General features: G+C 33.6%; 1 protein-coding gene across 1 annotated transcript in view; it reads right to left on the reverse strand.

Moving 5' to 3' along the window:
- Positions 1–957: 957 nt before the first annotated feature.
- LOC149787772 (uncharacterized) overlaps positions 958–23,591 on the reverse strand; it is a 77,465-nt gene continuing 54,831 nt past the window's right edge. The window contains exons 6-11 of the mRNA XM_089973969.1: positions 14,290–14,434; positions 12,061–12,137; positions 9,569–9,730; positions 6,509–6,623; positions 5,949–6,002; positions 958–5,565 (exon numbers count right to left, since the gene is read on the reverse strand). Coding sequence (XP_089830095.1) covers positions 4,703–5,565; positions 5,949–6,002; positions 6,509–6,623; positions 9,569–9,730; positions 12,061–12,137; positions 14,290–14,434 — 1,416 coding nt within the window. The 3' untranslated portion in view covers positions 958–4,702. The remainder of the gene's footprint in view (positions 5,566–5,948; positions 6,003–6,508; positions 6,624–9,568; positions 9,731–12,060; positions 12,138–14,289; positions 14,435–23,591) is intronic.

The following is a 23,591-nucleotide window of genomic DNA, read 5'->3' on the forward strand; positions in this document are numbered from 1 at the left end:
ACGAAGCCATCGTCAATAATTGTTCTCCTTGTCAGTGGTATCCCTTTCTGAACTTGGAACAATTTATTTTTGTCTCAATATAATTTTATTTCTGTTGTTTTCTTGAGATTTTCCATCTATTTACTGAACACAGCGTTCTTCATTACCGTCTGTACTCGCTTATAAAACGAGCCAAGCTGTAAGCAACCAAGATCCTGATCTGCCGCAGCATAATGCGCCTGCAGATCAGCGTCTCTGTTGTTTGTTCTACATATTACCTCTAACAAACAATATAGACCCAGATCTGCCGCCTCATAATGCGCCGGTAGATCTGAGTCTATCCAATTCGCAGTTGCATTCGTTTTACAAGAGAGTACGTACGATAGTTGAAACGGTCTTTCTCAAATTTGTTTTCATTTCTCTAAAAGAGAAATACGTACATCTTGATAATTTACTAACTTAATTGTAGAAAAACGTTCAGCTTCCGTAGCGAATGACATATATATCCTTATCAATGTACATATCAATTTTATTGCAGTTGGTTGTGTACCCGTGTAATCATTTACCAATTCTTTCGTAACTTAATTTCTCTGGCGTAAATGGATAGTCTTTGAAACAAGTCATGAAAGTGCAATGGTATCTCTGAATAATCTTCTAAAATCCAATTAGTATCACAGACCAATAAAACGAACGTTTCTGCAGCACTGTAATTTGTTCGTCAGATGCACATCTCACTTTTATCAACTCATGTGCATTGAGTCACGATCCACTAATAGAAACTGCTATCATCTTGCTACAAAACGAATAGCCCTTTTTTGGTACTCGTCGTCATTTTTATTCATTCTACTTCGGTAGAAATTGATGCATAGCAGGCACGCTTGACGGCGTCGTCAACAGTTTAATAACATTTTCTTAAACTGTTAGGATTCTCTGATCTTAAACTAAGTAACAAAAAAGGCCAAACCCAACAAATTTAGTAAAGTTCAACAAATCGTTTATTTACCATGAATGCAAATTAAATATTTATAAAAAAACTACATTATTCTGAATTAAATAGCCATTAAAGTTTAATCTTAAGTCCAGAAGTATAGAGTATTCCAAATAAATTCCAGCCGTGTTCCGAATGAATTGCAATATTGAATGCGCTGATGTACGAGCTATCTTGATATATCAGTTATATAATCCAGAATTTCCTTGAATGAATTTACAATAATCCCAAAATAGTGATTTAGTTATAAATCAATGAGCACTTTGTAATTCCAAAGAATGATTTAAAAAAATCAAATTAAATCCTCTCAACTGAACATAGCTAAAATTGATTTCACAATGACTGATGTTAATATATGGAATGAGTAGTTCAGACGTTAAAACAACCATTGATATTAAAAGCTAAGACACAACAGAACCAGGTTAAGAGTCATTTTCCCAACCAATTTGTAAACAACTTGTTCTACAATATTATTAATTTCGAGCAACAAAAAAAAACATAGACATTGAACTCAACATCTGTAAACATGATTTTATCCAATTAATACTGATCATGTGTGTGTGTGTGTGTGTTGGATTTTTAACGTAGCTTTACCAATTTTTCAGTCATATTGCTACGATGTCTGCAGTATGGCAGTTTATAGTGATGTCTAGCACTGGGGCATCATGCTACAGACATGTAGCATGATGTTCCACCCAGTCACATTATCCTGACACCAGGCCGACCACTCCTAACACTAACCTCTTAATGTTGAGCGCCAAGCGGAGCAGAAGTTAGTACCATTTTTGTAAGTCTTTACAATGATTCGGCCGGGGATCGATAATGATCATAAAATAAAAATCTAATATCACTTACAAGAATTAGCTATATAATATGTTGTTTAAAAAATTAGTAATGTAGGCTCAACTCTACAGTCATATATGAACAAAGGTAAATCATAATGCAAATTAAATATACATAATAAAACGATTTAATGGATCATCATCATGTTTGGAATGAGTCTTTATGAATCTAAGATAATTAATATTGAAGCAAGATCGTTCTCTCATTTGACCTTGGGATCAAGTTCACAGTCATATAAAATTTGAGTTGAGGCTTTGGCTAAAGATTTTTCTTTGAGCACATTTCCTAAGCCACTTAATGAAATTGAATGATATTTGGGATGCATCATTATGATGGAAACACAGTTCATACTATTTAACACTCGCTCTCTTTTTAATCCAGGGGTCAAGGTAACAGTCATAGAAATTTACGGTTTGGTTATAGTTCAAACTATTTACAGCAATACTTTGGTTGTGGGGTCTGTCGTTGGACTTTACTATATTGTCTCATGCAGTATATATGATTTGATTCGGTATATATGTGACGTATATTTGATTTAATTTATATCTAATTTAATTGGTTGTAAGTTTTTAAAAAAATATTTTTGAATTTCATTATGTGTCAAAATAATGTAGTTCTGTTCACTAGGAACTCGTACTTTTTCCAGAAAATGGTTTGACATTGACTGTTCATTTTAGTAAACACATAAGACTGACCTGGTTCCCGCCCTTATTTCTAATTTAGTAGCAGTCACGTCAACAAGTTCTTTTTTACATTTATTTTTATTGTGGGAATAATAAGGTTGAGATCGAGGCTGTGATGGATACGTGACCATCGACTTGTAAATAGTTTTTAGTGACGTAAACAACTTTTATTCTCTAAGTATAATTATTGGTTCTTATCAAGGACCAATAGGGGCTACGTGACTTTTTATATGTAAACATGATCACGCCATCCTCTTTTTTTTTTTGCAATTAGGTATTTCCAAACTTGCGCATTACTTAGTTTTAATAGTGATGCTTAGAGAGAGATCTCACAGTCTGGGCTTAAAATCTCTTGATGTCCAGTAGTTTTCTTCTGCTGTAGACAGTTTTCGAGTTATGTTAAATTTTTCTTCAGATTGTTTGGATTTTAAAAGATTAATTTATATCGCTGGAAATATTTGTGTGCTCATAAAAAATTCTTGAACAAAGACATTTCTTAAAAATTGTATTCGAATTTCAATCACCGCATTACTTCTTGTGTTTCTAGAAGGAACTGTGGACCACAAAACAATATAGGATACAACATACGGCATCGTCTTTCATCTTGGATTCTTCGTCGGGACTTGAACTTGAGATCATTAGAACATTTCAGTGTTAGGACTTCTAATATTTTCATTTTCTATGATATTTTTGGATTTGATTCTTAAAACCGCAAGTTCTTATTTTTTCATTTTTACAGTTTAACGAAAGTAGTACGGTTAACTCTCCTTCTTTTCCTTTATTTATGCTAATTGCGCAAATTACGCTGACATTTTTATATTACCAACTGTACAAGCTACGGAATAATTTGTTGTTGTTGCTTTTTTTTGGGGGGGGTGCTTCTACCAGTCTACCAATTATCTCACTGCTTTATCTTATATGCAAAATTAAATTTGTCTACTCTAACAGAACTGCAAAACTTTGACCTTGTGAAAAATGATGTTTTCAAATCAGGCTGTTGTTAGTATCCAAGCAGATTCCGAACTCAGTTCAGCAGAAATGTAGTGCGATATTAAATTATTTCAACGTTAGTGACACAGTGGTTTTGGTAAGAGATTTCCGCCCACCAGAGTTATCATGATATTTACCTTTGGATGAAAAAAATGTATGACACCCTAGGTTTTCTCATGATAATGGCGTAATTCACCTGCCAAACTGACGCGCATTATTTTGTACACAAATTGATCATTGTCTACTTGGACGGGTGCCGCAAATCATGTTTGAGTTCGCAGAGGAAACGATCATACGTATCCAGACAAAACAGGAAAAAGTTTACGATTGTGGGATCAGCTTTGTACAAGGGACTCAACAAGCCTTGTCCTTCACACGGATCCAGTTCCCTTGGGTTAATTTCCTCTCTTTGCCTCATGCGTGGGGATTTTCTTTCATCAGTAGTCACTATTTGGACTTATCATTTAAGCAGTGTCGTGTTATTCACACGCACGAGAATACAAGGTTACAGGTAAATCGTTAACGTTCTTCCTCTGATACTTTTATAATAATGCAAATTAGTATTTTATTAGAAAATAAGTCTGTATTGAATTCTGTCATACTCGTTTTAAAGAAGAATATGGAGGAAATTTCAGCATCTGCACAATGTAACGTTCTAAAAATCAGAGCTACTTGGCGGCTTAGAGATGTTGGAACTGATTATTAAGTACTTTGTACTTGAGATATCCATTTTATATCTGAATTCAAGATAACCATTGTATATCTGAATTCGAGATATCCGTTTGATATCTAAATTCAAGATAAACATTGTATATTTGAATTCGAGATATCCATTTTATATCTGAATTTGAGATAGTAATTGTATATCTGAATTCGAGATATCCATATTATATCTGAATTCGAGATAACCATTGTATATCTGAATTCGAGATATCCATTTTATATCTGAATTTACAAGTCCTCTAAGGTCATATGCATATCGTTATCGAATTAATCCAAAAATGCTATGAAGAAAACTGGTAATGCAGCGGATATTAACTCAAAACTATTTCTACACTTCCCTTAATTGGCAAATAAAAATGTAAATAGCCGTATAAAATTCATATAGGCTTTACATGGGTATCACAAAGAAATCTTAACAAAATGGAGTATATTTAAATAAGAAAGGACTACATGACATATATAATATCAATGTCTTGTGTGAATTTATGTTTAAATGTTATTTTTCGTAAGATTTGCTGCATGCCTCCCTTAAATTTCTGAATAGCTGAAAAAAATCTTTTAATAGTATAGGTACGTCCATGACAAAAATTGTCCCAAATACAGCAACAAGAAGTGCCACGCCAACTATGCCGATACTGATGGCAGAGGTTCTGCTATCTGACGCACTTGTCTTTTTTCGGATATTAGATGAGAGTTCCGTTTTGTTAACAGTTAACTGCCTTTGAATTTGAACAGAGATAGCCTCGAGTTCCTCATCTGTTAGGTTTGATCTATGTTGTATAAACCTACAGTCGCAGAAGCAGATATTACTGGTAGTGCTAGGTGACGGATATGTTACTTGTGTTGGTAGGTTTGTTGCGATTCCTACGTTTGTTGGAATTGTGTATGTTGAACTTTTTTCTGAAGATACAGTATAGGAGACAGATGTAGCCGTGTCTATCAACAGTGAGGTTATCGACGAGGCACTTGTCACTGAGGCCGTTGGTGTGTATGCCGACAAAGGAGTTATCGACGAGGGGCTTACTGACACCGTGGGTCTGTATATCGACGAAGGTGTTATCAACGAACCACTTGTTACTGACATCGTGGGTGTGTCTGTCGACAAGGGGGTAATCAACGAGGCACTTACTGGGGCCGTGGGTGTGTCTGTTAATAAGGGGGTTATCGACGAACTACTTGGTACTGGGGCTGAGGAAGCTGTAACTGCTGGTGTGGAGCTGGTAGCTTGACTTGTTAACAAGGGGGTTGTCGACAAACTACTTGTTACTGGGGCTGAGGGAGCTGTAACTGCTGGGGTGGAACTGGTAGCAAGACCTGCTAATGGTGATGAAGTTGCTGATGGGCTTGATACAGTTGATCCTGTAATACACAGTTTAAATTATAGACCTTAAAAAACTGTCTACATCCTTACTTGATAAAGAAGATGAAGTAACCAAAACAACATTCTACCAATATGCATGTGCCAGCCTATCTACATGTATGTATGTATGTATGTATGTATGTATGTATGTATGTATGTATGTATGTATGTGTGTGTGTGTATGTATGTATGTATGTATGTATGTATGTATGTATGTATGTTTGTATGTATGTATGTATGCAGTTACGTAGATAGGTTGGTATGCCTGTATATAGGTAGGCTGGTATATGAAATTGTTTTATATGCCTACCGAATGATTCTTTGGATAAAATATTTCCACAATACCATTCTGACTAGTGTGAGATTAAATTTCATATCGTACCTTCTCCTAGCCAAGATGCTCGCACAACCAGGGCGTTTGCTTTTACGTAGCTGCCTGAAACGTAAAAGAGAGACAGAGAGAGTGGTGCATTTAGCATTGTGTTATTCATGGAATCGATTTCTCGAGGCATCATTACATTACATTTTGCTACAGGGAGGGACAGTAAGCTGGCAGGTGTGGAGGTTTTGAGCGGGCAAAATCTAACGGCCTAAACAACTGCATTACAACTAGAAAATATACCCTTACGAATATCTACTTCGGATACGCACGAATGTAATGAGTGTTGTTACATATTGTCGTGTAATTTATAGTTCTCTGTTATAATTAGGTGACTAGCGTCATCCGAGTGTACTCGATTTTAATCGTGATAGACAGAGAACATTCCAATATGATGGCTGGTTTTGCTCTTGTTCTTTCTTAAAAGAACTTGTGCTGTAGAGAATTGGAAACAAGAATGTAATGACAGCAGAAAACCAGATATCGTTTGAAATTATTGAAGAATGTATCTAGTAAACTGATGAATGTGTGGTAACTATTTAACACAGGACAGTTATACTAACCGCTTGGTCCAAATAACAATACATTAGCAGTCAATACAAGGCTGATAAAGTGTATTTGGAGACAGCGCACGTGAAGCAATCCAACGTTGAGTAGGCTTCCATCTGACAAGTACGTCTGCAAAAGTAAATGTATATGTATTCTTTTCAGTCGTGAAATTCTTTTGTTGTGTAAGTAATTACTTATATGTCATCATTTTGGAGTAACATGAGTGTTTATAGTATTTATTTTTCTTAAGATCATTTCAACTTTGGATTCGTTGAAAGTGTTCGTTCTAATAGCTTATTTGATATCATTGGAGAGATGTCCAACTATCAACCACACAGAAAAGGAATTATGGCGAGTATATTTCCTTGAAATGAGTGAATAGCGGGCGTATTTCATCTAATGAGAGAAAAACTCGGTATTTTCACTTGTTTCCGCTTCAGTGTTAACGACATCTACGAATGTTTAATAAATTGTCGATTTATGTCATCCAGGTGAGATTTATGTCTTCCAGGTGAGATTTCTTTTACAAACTGTATGTCCTCTTTCTAATCATTTAACTCATTTAAGGGTCTCATATTTAAGCTTTTTAACCACGGCTGATTTTTCGAGCACATGGGATCTGTGTGCTTAGATCTTTTACAATTTCCACAAGCTGTTGATGATGTTTTGGGTTTAACGTCATTGCTCAGCGCAAGTTAGGTTATACATGGCGGAAGAACCATATCACCCAGGGAAGCTACTGGCAAGCTTTTTCATATACCTACACTGGCCGAGCCCGAAATTCGAACTCACTAGGAGAGACCACTCGGCCACTCAGCCACCCCCATTTTCCACACGTAGAATATCTAGTGAAATTTCAGTCACAGTACATGAAAGTAACAAGGAGGTATGACAACCTTCTCTCGACAGTGTATGTTGCAAATGCAAACAACGTCAGCTTAGAGACATCATTATCTTAAAAGAATATAATATCTGTAGAACGCCCTACAAACAAATGTTGCCGTTGTTGTGGGCTTGACGCCATTTTTCATCACACGATAATACAAGGCGGCCAGTATATATGGTGGAGAATGAACCCGGAACGTCACGGGAAGACCACCGACCCACGAGAAGTTACAGGAAAGCTTTCTCACGTACTTTCTTTGGACGAGCCCGAGATTGGGATCAACGCAGAGTTAAGATGTCAGTGATCAATAAATGCGACTGCCTTAGATCACTTGGTCATCCATGGCCTCCTCAAACAAATATAAAAATATACCTAAACATTTATCTGGACTTTATTTTTATAAAGCACATACATTTTAAGTTTCGATAGTATACGTTTCTTCCTGTTAGATCTGAATTATGTGCTGATGTATAATATGTGGAATAAAATAATTAAAAATATTGTAAATTTGTTAACTAAAATGGTTTCAAACAACAGAGGCAGAAAAAACAGCACCAGACACAACAAAAACAATAGCGACAACGTCAACAAAATTAACAATCATAACTTTTGTAGATGTGGTGGAGTCGACTTTCCGGTCCATGGTAATATTCGAGCTATGTTTTTATTTGCGTCCAGTGTTCTAATTCGAAATTGTGATAAATAGGAATGAATTTGAAGTAAACTTTAACAAATCCAGACTGTGAAAAGTTGTTATACTTAGTGGAAAGTGCATTTATTTATTGAAGACTTTGTAAGGGTAGATAAAAGGGACATTGATTAATGTCTGTCACTAAAGAGCTACCATACCTTTCCTGTCACCATCCATTTCTTTAGCGTTTTTCTAATATTGTTTCTTCAACAGGTAAATGCGTGTTCTTGATGGATATCACACGATAAAAGGTTCTGTTGTTGATGTTGTTGTTGTAGGGTTTAACGACATTTTTCAGCACAAGATAGGTTATACATTTCGGCCAGTATAAATGGTGGAGGTAGAACCCGTTAAAAGCCCGAAAAGAACCACCGACCAACGAGAAGCTACTGGCAAGCTTTCTCACACTGTGATGGTGATTTTTCGGACGATGCCATGCAGACATTAATACCGAATATGTCGGTTGATTTCAAAATATCAGAAGAATCTGCACTGCATAGGGTGGGTAATTAAACGCGTGCAGAGCCAAAATTGAAGTACATTCCTCGTAATTGACTAGACTAATACCCTCGATGTCTGTCTTGTCGTAGCTCACTGCCATTTTGAATAAAGAAACCAAAACCTTTTCCACAGAAAATGGTCCCAAAATGGTTGAGTTATGATTTGTTATCATTTCGGACAAAACATTACTCCACGAATGGTAACATTGCCTGGAATAAGTGGCCATGATAGCCATTGAAATGGAATAACTGAGCACGTGTCCTCTCGTCGCTGTCGCAGTTTTCAGAGAGTGAAGAAACATTTACATTAGCAATGAGGCAGTCAAGGTTATCTGTAACTAAATGAAGTTTCGAATAAATCATATAAGTTATGCAACCATGTGACAATCAATATGTGTAGTAGGTTCATTTGGAAGAAAGAAATTTTGTATAAATACAATGCTTTCGTAATGTTAAAAATAAAAGGCTATTATTTTAGCACTGTGTTCATCAAATATTTATATAATTATGTATTTACTTGTTTGCTTCAGGTGGGTGCTGCTATGAAACGTAATTATCAAAAAGATGTATTCACTGTGGGTTTTAGCCTTTATGTTACGTAATTATAATCATACCCTCAACCGGTAGATTTATTGCTATTAAACTTTATTCTTCGTTTAGTCTTTGGATAGAACTAAATGAGAGTAGGATGCTGGGATAGCGCATGGTAGAACCCAGGATCTTCAGGATGTTAGTCTGTTTTCCTTTTTTACTTAAACATATTTCAGAAACTGCATAAGAACGATTTCAATCAAGATTGGGATCACATAAAGCTATTTCAAGTAAAAAGTTCAGCTTATACTAGGAGTTACCTTGATATGCATAAATTATTCTACTAACAAAACTATTGAAACTTGCTTAAAAAGCAAGCTTGTATTTATTAATATTGATCAAATAAAAAATAAGTACTAGTAATAACAACAGCGACGACCACACAAGACGACGAAAATATGCTTACAACTGTAATATCAGAAGTAATTGGATACTGTTTCAACTTTTCCTGACCACATGGTTTGTCGCTGTACTCTATGGTGTACGGTGACTCGCTGTCTGAGGCTACACTGATGTTAATGACAACCGCTGGGTCACCGGTGCTTGGTTGCAGGTCTTGAATATCAATCTGATATATATATATAACAGAAAGAGAGGGAGAGAGATATACCCAAACATATACCCTCAATTATGGACAAAGGTCAATCACACAATATAAATTAAATATGCATAACACCTACCCTAATCAAGAAAAAGAAAGATTTATACAATGATACTTTCTTTTATGTATTGGTCATATATATATATATATATATATATATATATATATATATATATATATATATATATATATATATATATATATATATATATATATATATATATATATGACACTATAAAGAGTAAAATTATATAGAAAGATGTCCTATGAATGGCACAAAATATATACATTATAATACAATAAATTACTACTATGCATGTGAAAATGTATCTGCAATCAGTCAGATTATATTTTCCCTTGGCGTGCTTAATATCAACGTTGTATTCCTGCAACATCAACTCGAGCTTAAGAATCTTTTGTTTTCATTTTGATAATGGAAGTTGTGATCAGTGAATATAATAATCGAACAAAGAACTGAACTAATTAATATACACTACAAAGTGTTGTAAATACAATATCAACGCCAAATATTTCTTCACGACTGTGGAATAATTTCTCTGGTGGTTGTTTAATTCGTTTCAGAAATATAACAAACTGGATGATCCATACCAGTTTTATCTTATTGAGTCAACACTAAACCAACCCCTACACTAACATCCAAATATATTTTAAATGGTTGACTGAAATCTTGAGCTGAAAAACCAGGTGCACTTCTAAATATGACCTTTAGCTTTCTGACATTCGTCAGAATAATCAAACTTGGTTTTCGTACTCAACAAATTTATATGGGGTTGAGCAATTATGGAAAAATTAAGCAAATTTTCCGATAAAATCTAGTCATGCCCAAACGTCGCATCGATAGTATTTTGCTGAGATAGCCTTGATATTAACTTGCATAAGTTCGACTTGGCCGTTTCCTTCAATATGTCCTAAAAAATTAACACAAGCACAGCAAAACGCACCTTCACCTAAATTGTCAAATTTGATTCAACGTGATGATCAAATAATATCCAGAAAATTTCGAAGTGATATTTTCCGGTATCGTCTTAGATGATGACGTCATTGATGCAAGCCTCACAATTATGTAGAGCATGTTTTATCTTGTTCATTAAACACTGGAAAGTTTAATGAGAACCTTTCATGCCGAACGGCATCACTTTATCTTGATAAAGTCCATCTGGAGTTTCGAATGCCGAAATTTCTTTGCTCTCTCTCTCTCTCTCTCTCTCTCTCTCTCTCTCTCTCTGTGCTGAATTTGCCAGAGTGGAAATGAATCTACTTTGGCCATACTTATAGGGTCAGTACACAACAACGGATGAAAGATTTTTTGATGCAAGCCAGAAAAGGGTCACTATTTTGAAGATATTATACTATGGCAGAGTAAAACTTTACTTACCTGAATTCACCGGAAAATATAGTTCTGATGAGCGGAAGTTTGGATTATTGACTCTGTTTTTCAATACACAAATTATGTATCTTTTATCTAACTTCGTTTATTAAACAAACACATTTTTACAGCGCCACAAATGGGATTTTTTTTAGTCATTCGTGAAATGTATCAGTTTATCAAACAATAGCATTTACCTGATATTTAGAGTGGTAACTGCTCATGTTGGATACATGGGCTTAGATTGTATTAAAACATTTGGTTGAACATTCTTCTTCTTAAATATACCCAGATTTGGATCATGTATGATAGAGTTATCGTGGTTCTATCGTGATTATTTACAATTTCTCATTTTAGCATCTAAGCCTGAAAACAGGTGATTGATTTTAAGGACACTTTAAACACATTATTGGCCATATTATGTGGAGGAAATAGGAACTAAGTGCGGTACCGAAACCACAAAGGCAGGTGACTTAAGCATGCCTGCCTAGTATAGAACCCACGACTCTTGGATTACGAATCTGATGTTTTATCAACCGAAATATTAACTTGGCTCACGCCTTTGAACATATGTATTATGAACCCGTCATAGCAGATACCTGTTCATAACGTACAACATCGTCCTTTACGAACCCCTGTGCTTGGATGTTTTGTGGAGTTTAGATGTAATTGGTTCACAGGTTTTAGTAAATTTTGCTGTAAAACATGGAAGGACTGTATTATATAAAGTAGATAAAAAGTTCTCTTTCCGGTTTATTTTTTAAAAGTTAAAAACGAATAAAAACGAACTAAATATTTATTTACAAAAGATTTAAAAAATATTTATAACAAATAAACTCAGTTTAAGAAAGACAAAAACATATGAAGAAGGCCATGTTATATGTATTTTACATATTGATAAATCGTGTACCTTCAAATCTAGTCCAACCAAAATGAAACTGTTGTTGTATATAAGATCCGGCGATGAGGTCATATAGTCCGCCGTTCCTGCAAAAGAAATGAAAACTGTAGTACACGACATGAATTCGAATACACACCATAAATTCAGTGTTCAAATGTATTCATGGGTTCGTATTTGAACGACATATATATTTGGAATATGTTCAATAGAGAAACGTTTCGGGAATAAAAAGTTTCAGGAATAAAGATTCATGGGTTGTATTTAAACGACATATTTTTGAAATATTTTCAATAGAGAAAAGTTTCAGGAATAAAGATTTGGAGCAGTTTACAAAGTATACGTGTGATCATGTCTCCATACAAAATTAATACATCCAATGTTTTAGTTTAAACTCTTGTGAACAAAAAAATCAGAATCATAATAATTTTTAAGCGTGAATAATTCCTTTCACGCATGATGATATTTAAGCATGAGTAATTCCTTTCACGCATGTTGATATTTAAGCATAAGTAATTCCTTTTACACATGTTGATATTTAAGCATATTAATTCCTTTCACACATGTTGATATTTAAGCATGAGTAATTCCTTTCAAGCATGCTGATATTTAAGAATAAGTAATTCCTTTCACGCATATTGATATTTAAGCATAAGTAATTCCTTTCAAGCATGCTGATATTTAAGCATAATTAATTCTCTTCAAACATCATGATATTAAGCATAAGTAATTCCTTTCACGCGTATTGATATTTAAACATAAGTAATTCCTTTCAAGCATGCTGATATTTAAGCATAATTAATTCTTTTCAAACATCATGATATTAAGCATAATGAATTCTTTTCACGCATGTTGATATTTAAGCATAAGTAATTCCTTTCAAGCATGCTGATATTTAAGCATAATTAATTCTTTTCAAACATCATGATATTAAGCATAATTTGATATTTAAGCATAAGTAATTCCTTTCACGCATGTTGATATTTAAACATAAGTAATTCCTTTCAAGTATGCTGATATTTAAGCATAATTAATTCTTTTCAAACATCATGATATTAAGCATAAGTAATTCCTTTCAAGCGTGCTTATATTTAAGCATAATTAATTCTTTTCAAACATCATGATATTAAGCATAATGAATTCCTTTCACGCATGTTGATATTTAAGCATAAGTAATTCCTTTCAAGCATGCTGATATTTAAGCATAATTAATTCTTTTCAAACATCATGATATTAAGCATAATTAATTCTTTTCAAACATCATGATATTAAGCATAATGAATTCCTTTCACGCATGTTGATATTTAAGAATGAGTAATTCCTTCCACGCATGTTGATATTTAAGCATAATTAATTCCATTTACGCATGTTGATATTTAAGCATAAGTAATTCCTTTCAAGCATGCTGATATTTAAGCACAATTAATTCTTTTCAAACATGTTGATATTTAAGCATGAGTAATTCCTTTCACACATGTTGATATTTAAGCATAAGTAATTCCTTTCACGCATGTTGATATTTAAGCATAAGTAATTCCTTTCACGCATGTTGATATTTAAGCATGAGTAATTCCTTTCACACATGTTGATATTTAAGCATGAGTAATTCCTTTCACACATGTTGATATTTAAGCATAAGTAATTCCTTTCACGCATATTGATATTAAATCAATTAAGTAATTCTTTTCATGCATGTTGCTATTTAAGCATGAGTAATTCCTTTCATCGCGTGTTGATATTTAAACATGAGTACTTCCTTTCACTCATGTTCGCATTCAAGCATAAGTAATTCCTTTCACTCACATTGATTTTTAAGCATAACTAATTCGTTGTACTTATTTCCTTGTTTAAACATAAATAATTTGTTTCACGTACACGGTGAATTGTCGTAAATGGTTCATGATATCAATCTTATGGAAATAGTTGCTGTGATATTTACCATTTTATGCAGCAAATACATTGTAGTGAATGCATGTACCTCCATTTAAATTTAAACTCATGTACTATAAAGCGAGGAATATGTATGTATGTATGTAGGTAGGTAGGTAGGTAAGTATGTATGTAGGTATGTAGGTAGTTAGGTATGTATGTATGTATGTATGTATGTATGTATGTATGTATGTATGTATGCATGCATGCATGCATGCATGCATGCATGCATGTATGTATGTATGTATGTATGTATGTATGTATGTATGTATGTATAAATGAAGAAAGCAATCATATCGAATGGATTACTACCTGGTACATAGTAGTTACTGTACCAGCCGTCACCGAAACCTCCACAAATCTGTGTAGCACGAAGGTCACATGTTAAGTAACAACTTGAGTCATCTCTGCCAGTAGCACCTTGAAGATATTTGCCACAATTACAGTTCATTTTATCCTGTAAATATACATTATATGTTTCATTTATTATTTGCATGTGTAATTTAAACAGAATCAAAGATATGAATTATGAGAGTTTATCTTGAAAATAAAAACAGCTTAAGCGCCCATGCCAAACTTTACAAAAGTTTATGTATGTATGTATGTATGTATGTATGTATGTATGTATGTATGTATGTATGTATGTATGTATGTATGTATGTATGTATGTATATATGTATGTATGCATGTATGTATGTATTGTTGTATGCATGTCTGTATGTATGTATGTATGTATTGTTGTATGTATGTATATATGTATGTATGTGAGTGTGTGTGTGTGTGTGCGCGTGCGTGCGTGCGTACACGCACAGTGCGTGCGTGCGTACGTGCGTGCATGTATGTATGCATGCAATATTGGATGAATGTGTGATTGTGCGTACGGATGGATGGATGGGTGTGCATATGTTTGCGTGTGTGCATGCATATATATGTATGTATGGGTGGATCGATGGAAGGGTATGTATGTATGTATGTATGTATGTATGTATGTATGTATGTATGTTTAATCCATTATAGCGTTGTCTACTCTTGGGGCTCAAAGACTACAGCAATTAGGGTTGAAAAAAAAACATCCAAACGAGAATCATGTAGACCGTATTGATTTTCTCATGGTGAAACATGATCGCATTAATTTACTTTGAATGCATTTTGAAATATACATTTTCCTTTATTGTACATTGAGTTTGCCATCAGTTTTGACTATATTTGACTTGATATTTACACAGGTAAGATGTACTAGAACTGATAATATGTTTACTACGCTTGAACTAAAACTTCTTCAACCAGTCAGGATACTAAAGTTAACTGTTTACAATGTTCACGAATTTTTCTGAATGAGTAAAGTCACGTGACATTATTCAAAGGTTAAAAAATGACCGTTTCAGAAAAAAGGCTCGGTCGATATAATTAGTATAAATATGAATGTTATATATAATGAAGATTTGACTAAGGTTGCTGAAAAATATTACATTCATTTTGAACTACATGATATAGACTCTTTCCTCTCCAAATCCCATCAATATTCGATAACAGAGAACATTTCTTCGTATAAGATAATTCTGACATTCGTAATATGACAAACCTGAGCAATTATTTTCCAGCGGGAAAGTCAACAGATGCATACAAAGGTACATAGTTTTTCAAACAGTTTAGAAAACTTTCTTACGAAATTATTAGTATCATGCAGTGTTCTCTATGTTATGAATATATAATATGCTTGTTATTTTTTCTCCTTCACTACAGATTAGCAGAACTTGCCTCCCCCCCTCTCAAATATGCATGTAAATGGGCAGCGAAAATCAATTTAACCCAATCTGCGTTTTCTACTGCATCCTCTGATTCATTGTCTATTATCTTTTAATCAAACGATTTTTGGATGAAAACATCACAAGTATCTCTTTATATTTCATTTATAATGCCTATAAGTATTTCTTCTGATAGATATCATTGATTGATCTATGGGCTTTTAATCTTTGTAAAATAATTATTGTACATTTATTATCGTAAATCGTTGATTGATGCCATGTTATTTGACTTTTTCTAGATTGATTTCAGCAAAACCTCAAAGACGGAAAATTGCTATGTTTCATTTTCACCGTTCGTAGGTTTTGAATATCAAAGAAGTAATAATCCTGTACAACTGAGCCTTACTTGTCTTGATTAAAAATTAGCATTTATCAGGTTGAGTATCAATTGTACCCCCAAAGAGTCATCTTTTCAGATGCAAATGGCATCTTTGCATGTGGTAGCAACGCTATTGGAAATATGTTTCATTCACAGGTTCTTCTGTACAGAAACTTTATTCACTTAACTCCACATGTTTCTGCTTCGAATTAAAGAAAGCTGTTTTAAACGACGTCTGAAAGCATGTTATTTGACAGTAACGATTCTTTTAAAAACCCTACGTGGCAGTTGTGTTGGCACAGGTGAACAAAATAGTTACATGAATATATATATATATATATATATATATATATATATATATATATATATATATATATATATATATATATATATATATATATATATATATATATATATATATATATATATATATACATACATACATACATACATACATGAAACAATGAATATGTCCATTTGTCGGATAATATTTAGAAAAATTAGTTAATGGAACAGAAGATCAGAAAAATATCCATGCTTTATGTATGGTAAAATTGATGCAAAAGCGCTCGAAGAAACAAGCATGAAAAAAAATTCTGATCTTCAGTTACATTAACTAATTTATATAAACTGTGTACTACTTCAGGCACTCATCGAGGTATCCTATTACTTAAACATTATTAATCCGATTTGCAACTTCACATACGTAGTTAATTTATTTCCGTTCTATTGCACGAATACACTTCCGACCCTTAATATTTTCTCGTTCTCTGAACTTGCACTCACAAAATTCCCAGATACACCCCCACAATCTTCAACTCTACCACTGCTACCACTTGTGGACTCGTGGATGGAATCGGGTCACAATTAGTACTTCCAGGTCAGTACCCACGAATGTATTTCTAGTCTATTTTTAGAACATTTTTTCCTCTCTCATTTTGGTGGTGATATAAGAGTTTTATTATGCATTTTTGGTAGGGATTTAAAGGTAATCGCTTATTCTTGAGAATATGAGCTCAGGGTGTTGTTGTCTGTGTGTATTTCAGCGACAGTGCACAGTGAGTAATAAGGCCTTGGTGATGATTCGGAAGTGAAATCTGTGTTCTGTTTACATGCTGCCCTGTTGACAGTCCAACATCTCAAAAAAGAGCAGGTCAACTTTTGACAAGAACTTCACCGTGAAGTCATATTTGAAGGTATTTAAGATTAACATATGATTTGTATTGATTGTCACACAGTGGAAAGGTCAGTACTGAGAAACAAATGTAGAGAACATATAGTAAAGTTAATTGTGTTCTATGTCCGGATGTTAAATGGTGTCGATGCATTTTCCGGCATGTCGTAAAAGGCGACTATTGGGTTTTGTTCTTGTTTTTGTTTTTGTTGGTTTTACGGCACTATTAATCCATTAATTATTATAGCTTGCCGAGGAGACGGGAGCTAAGCGCTTTTCCCAGAGTCACGGTGAGGCAGCCTACCTGGGATAGCCTGGGAGGATATCAAACTCGTTATCCTTGTATTACAAGTTCGACGCTCTACTAACTGAGGTACCACGGGTATAAATTTTGCCACTTTCCGTGTTATTTTTTTTATTTGAGGTGTGCATAAGTTGTACATAGTTATACATGCTAGGTCTGTTCAAAATTAGAATTATATGGTCCAGTTTTCTCGAACTATTATATAAACCAAAGGTAATATTTACTAGAACAACAAAACTATACACTAATGATTAACGTCATGCGCTTTTCATTCAAAATTGTACAATAATTGCATTGTGAGGTAAATTTAAGCTGAGATCAAATTTATCAAGACAAAGTCAAAGAGTTAACATTTTTATTTATGAAAGTATGTTTTCATTAACTGAATTTTTCACATAAGTCAAATAATTTATAATTAGATATATACTTGGGATTTTCAAACAGTCCAGCTGCAAAGCAGCGTCATTTATTGAAAAAGTATATATATGTTTGTGCCGTGGAAGCTTATGTTTTTGTCGCCTTTGCACAGGTAACACGCTTTCCTAAAACGAATGACAGTTTTATACGAAATTGACAACATTTCCTAATTGCATATTATATGACAGCGGATGGAAGTAAATCGGAATGAAATCAATAACATGAAATTTAAAATAAAATATTAAAACAAAATACTGTTACTTCTATTGTGTCATGCAGTCTTGTTCTAATAAGGAATACAATTATTGATAAATGAGGAAATCACATATTCAGGTATAAGAACGAAACGTCATGACATTTGCTGAACTAATAATGGAATTTTCTTTGCATAAATATGTAAATGCGTTCAACGATCTTGACTAGTATACAAACATATTAGAATGACAATTTATGTTTTTATTTAAAATTTTGGACCCACGAAGATCCATGCAAAGCTATAAGAAAACTTTTCTTAAAAAAAGTCACGCTCCGTGTATAACTTTACACTTGTAACTGATCATAAATTGCAAGATTTTAAAAACAATACAAACTGAAAAAGAAAGCAGAGAATGTTCTAAAATATTGTAACTATTAAGTGTTAGGTCCGCTTGGATTACCATGAAAGTATTTGTTTCCATTGTACTAATTAATGTCATAGTTTATTTGAATGAAGAGCTAAGGAACGTAGGGTATTGTTTCATCTGTTTCCCATCAATCTGATGTGACTGATAAACGGTATATATTCAATTGCGGTAGTCTTTTGTGTAGCTTTCCCAAGTTTACCATGGAATCCCCCACCCCCGCAGACTCAAGGACGAAGCTTGCTCTAGTTGAACACGTAACAAGTCATGCGGGGTCGATGATGCAGCATACCCAAGTTTACCAAGTAATAACAAATATCCACTGCGGGCTCGAGGATATAGCTACACAAGTAACCACCGTAACTGCTATTGCGGGTGGAGTGGGATGGTAAGCCCACTTGTGGCCAAAACTTCACATGATAACATGCGAAATGTTCTCGGGACAGGGCCCCAGAATTAAGTTTTGCGGGGTGCAGGGGTGGGGCGACATGATTTTCTTGCTCCGCTACTTAGTTATCCCTAGTTTACCACGTAATACCTTTTGCGGGCTTAATGATATAGCTTGCATTAGTTTACCATGTAATAAATAACCACCAAAACCCACTGCGAGTTCGATGATGTAGATAGACTTGATGCACCAACCTGCATTTCGTAAGAGGTGAATCATGAAGGTACACGCTACAGGTAGGTGATCAGTGGTTTGCGCTAAATTCTCATGACCAATGGGTTCGGTTCGAATGCTACCTTTAAGTTACCCCCCTTTGGCTATGGTGGTGTGTCCTTGGGCATCTTCCATTTATCTAGACGCCAGGCTAATATAACCTACATGCATTGATGTGCTGTAAAACCCGAATCCAACCGATCCAAACGAAACCAAACAAAACAAAGCAAAGCAAAACCGCAAAACAAAACTTAACCCGCAGATGGTATTTGGTGTTATCGTCGTATAAATCGTAATATATTCTGCATCGTGATATTTTTAAACAAGTTAAGAGTTTTATTGCGATAATGAATGGTTTACTCTGTTCAATCTACAATTTGGGTACTAATAATAAATCTACAATCGGAGTACTAATAATAAATCTACAATCTGGTACTAATACTAAGTCTATAGTCTGGGTACTAATAATAAATCAACAGTCTGGGTACCAATAATAAATCTAGAGTCTGGGTACCAATAATAAATCTAGAGTCTAAGTTCTAATACCAGATCTAAATTCTGGGTACTAATAATAAATATACAATCTGATACTAATAATAAATCAACAGTCTGGTACTAACAATAAATCAACGGTCTGGTGCTAATAATAAATCAACAGTCTGGTACTAACAATAAATCAACGGTCTGGTGCTAATAATAAATCAACAGTCTAGTACTAATAATAAATCAACGGTCTGGTACTAACAATAAATCAACGGTCTGGTACTAATAATAAATCAACAGTCTGGTACTAACAATAAATCAACGGTCTGGTGCTAATAATAAATCAACAGTCTAGTACTAATAATAAATCAACGGTCTGGTACTAATAATAAATCAACGGTCTGGTGCTAATAATAAATCAACGGTCTGGTACTAATAATAAATCAACGGTCTGGTACTAATAATAAATCAACGGTCTGGTACTAATAATAAATCAACAGTCTAGTACTAATAATAAATCAACGGTCTGGTGCTAATAATAAATCAACGGTCTGGTGCTAATAATAAATCAACAGTCTAGTACTAATAATAAATCAACGGTCTGGTACTAATAATAAATCAACGGTCTGGTGCTAATAATAAATCAACGGTCTGGTACTAATAATAAATCAACGGTCTGGTGCTAATAATAAATCAACGGTCTGGGTACTAATAATAAATCAACGGTCTGGTACTAATAATAAATCAACGGTCTGGTGCTAATAATAAATCAACAGTCTGGTACTAATAATAAATCAACGGTCTGGTGCTAATAATAAATCAACAGTCTGGTGCTAATAATAAATCAACGGTCTGGTACTAATAACAAATCTACAGTCTGGGTACTAATAATAAATCTATAATCTGGTACTAATAATAAATGTACAATGTGGTACTAATAATAAATCAACAGTCTGGTACTAATAATAAATCAACGGTCTGGTGCTAATAATAAATCAACAGTCTAGTACTAATAATAAATCAACGGTCTGGTACTAATAATAAATCAACGGTCTGGTGCTAATAATAAATCAACGGTCTGGTACTAATAATAAATCAACGGTCTGGTGCTAATAATAAATCAACGGTCTGGGTACTAATAATAAATCAACGGTCTGGTACTAATAATAAATCAACGGTCTGGTGCTAATAATAAATCAACAGTCTGGTACTAATAATAAATCAACGGTCTGGTGCTAATAATAAATCAACAGTCTGGTGCTAATAATAAATCAACGGTCTGGTACTAATAACAAATCTACAGTCTGGGTACTAATAATAAATCTATAATCTGGTACTAATAATAAATGTACAATGTGGTACTAATAATAAATCAACAGTCTGGTACTAATAATAAATTAACGGTCTGGTGCTAATAATAAATCAACAGTCTGGTACTAATAATAAATCAACGGTCTGGTGCTAATAATAAATCAACAGTCTGGTGCTAATAATAAATCAACGGTCTGGTACTAATAATAAATCAACAGTCTGGTACTAATAATAAATCAACGGTCTGGTGCTAATAATAAATCAACAGTCTGGTACTAATAATAAATCAACGGTCTGGTGCTAATAATAAATCAACGGTCTGGTGCTAATAATAAATCAACGGTCTGGTACTAATAATAAATCTACAGTCTGGGTACTAATAATAAATCTATAATCTGGTACTAATAATAAATGTACAATGTGGTACTAATAATAAATCAACAGTCTGGTACTAATAATAAATTAACGGTCTGGTGCTAATAATAAATCAACAGTCTGGTGCTAATAATAAATCAACGGTTTGGTACTAATAATAAATCTACAGTCTGGGTACTAATAATAAATCTATAATCTGGTACTAATAATAAATATACAGTCCGGGTACTAATAGTAAATCTACAATATGGTACTAATAATAAATCAACAGTCTGGTACTGATAATTAATCTATAATCTGGTACTAATAATAAATCAGCAGTCTAGTGCTAATACTAAATCTACAGTCTGGGTACTAATAATAAATCTACATGCTGGTACTAATAATAAATCTACAATCTGGTACTAATAATAAATCTACAGTCTGGGTACTAATAATTAATTTACAATCTGGATGCTAATAATAAATCTACAATCTTGGTACTAGTCATAAATCTATAATCTGGGTACTAATACTAAATTTACAAGCTGGGTACTAATAATAAATCTACATACTGGTTACTAATAAGGAATCTAGAATCTGGTACTGATAATAAATATACAACCTGGGTTCTAATAATAATATACAGTCTGGTGGTAACAATAAATCTACAATCAGGGTACTAACAATAAATCTACAATCTGGTTACTGTTAATGAATCTACAATCCGGTACTAATAATAAATCTACAACCTGGATTCTAATAATAATGTACAATCTGGTGCTAATAGGAAAATCTGCAATCTGGGTACTAACAATGAATCTAGAATCTGGGTACTAACAATAAATCTAGAGTCTGGGTACCAATAATAAATCTAGAGTCTGGGTACCAATAATAAATCTAGAGTCTGGGTACCAATAATAAATCTATAATCTGGGTACCAATAATAAATCTAGAGTCTGGGTACTAATAATAAATCTAGAGTTTGGGTACTAATAATAAATCTATAATCTGGGTACCAATAATAAATCTAGAGTCTGGGTACCAATGATAAATCTAGAATCTGGGTACCAATACTAAATCTATAATCTGGTTACTGATAATGAATCTATAATCTGGATACCAATAATAAATCCAGAGGCTGGGTACCAATAATAAATCTAGAGTCTGGGTACCAATAATAAATCTAGAATCTGGGTACCAATAATAAATCTATAATCTGGTTACTGATAATGAATCTATAATCTGGGTACCAATAATAAATCTATAATCTGGGTACTAATAATAAATCTAGAGTCTGGGTACCAATAATAAATCTATAATCTGGGTACCAATAATAACTCTAGAGTCTGTGTACTAATGATAAATCTAGAGTCTGGGCACTAATAATAAATCTAGAGTCTGGGTACCAATAATAAATCTGGAGTCTGGGTACCAATAATAAATCTAGAGTCTGGGTACCAATAATAAATCTAGAGTCTGGGTACCAATAATAAATCTAGAGGATGGGTACCAAAAATAAATCTAGAGTCTGGGTACCAATAATAAATCTAGAGTCTGGGTACTAATAATAAATCTAGAGTTTGGGTACTAATAATAAATCTATAATCTGGGTACCAATAATAAATCTAGAATCTGGGTACCAGTAATAAATCTATAATCTGGTTACTGATAATGAATCTATAATCTGGGTACCAATAATAAATCTATAATCTGGGTACCAATAATAAATCTAGAGTCTGGGTACTAATAATAAATCTAGAGTTTGGGTACCAATAATAAATCTAGAGTCGGGGTACTAACAATAAATCTACAATCTGGTTACTGATAATGAATCTATAATCTGGGTACCAATAATAAATCTATAATCTGGGTACTAATAATAAATCTAGAGTCTGGGTACCAATAATAAATCTATAATCTGGGTACCAATAATAAATCTAGAGTCAGGGTACTAATAATAAATCTTCAGTTTGGGTACTAATAATAAATCTATAATCTGGGTACCAATAATAAATCTAGAATCTGGGTACCAGTAATAAATCTATAATCTGGTTACTGATAATGAATCTATAATCTGGGTACCAATAATAAATCTATAATCTGGGTGCTAATAATAAATCTAGAGTCTGGGTACCAATGATAAATCTAGAGTCTGGGTACCAA

Source organism: Sinohyriopsis cumingii, chromosome 11, assembly GCF_028554795.1.
Source record: "Sinohyriopsis cumingii isolate HCF-2022 chromosome 11, ASM2855479v2, whole genome shotgun sequence".
In the NCBI taxonomy this organism is placed as follows: Eukaryota; Metazoa; Mollusca; class Bivalvia; order Unionida; family Unionidae; genus Sinohyriopsis; species Sinohyriopsis cumingii.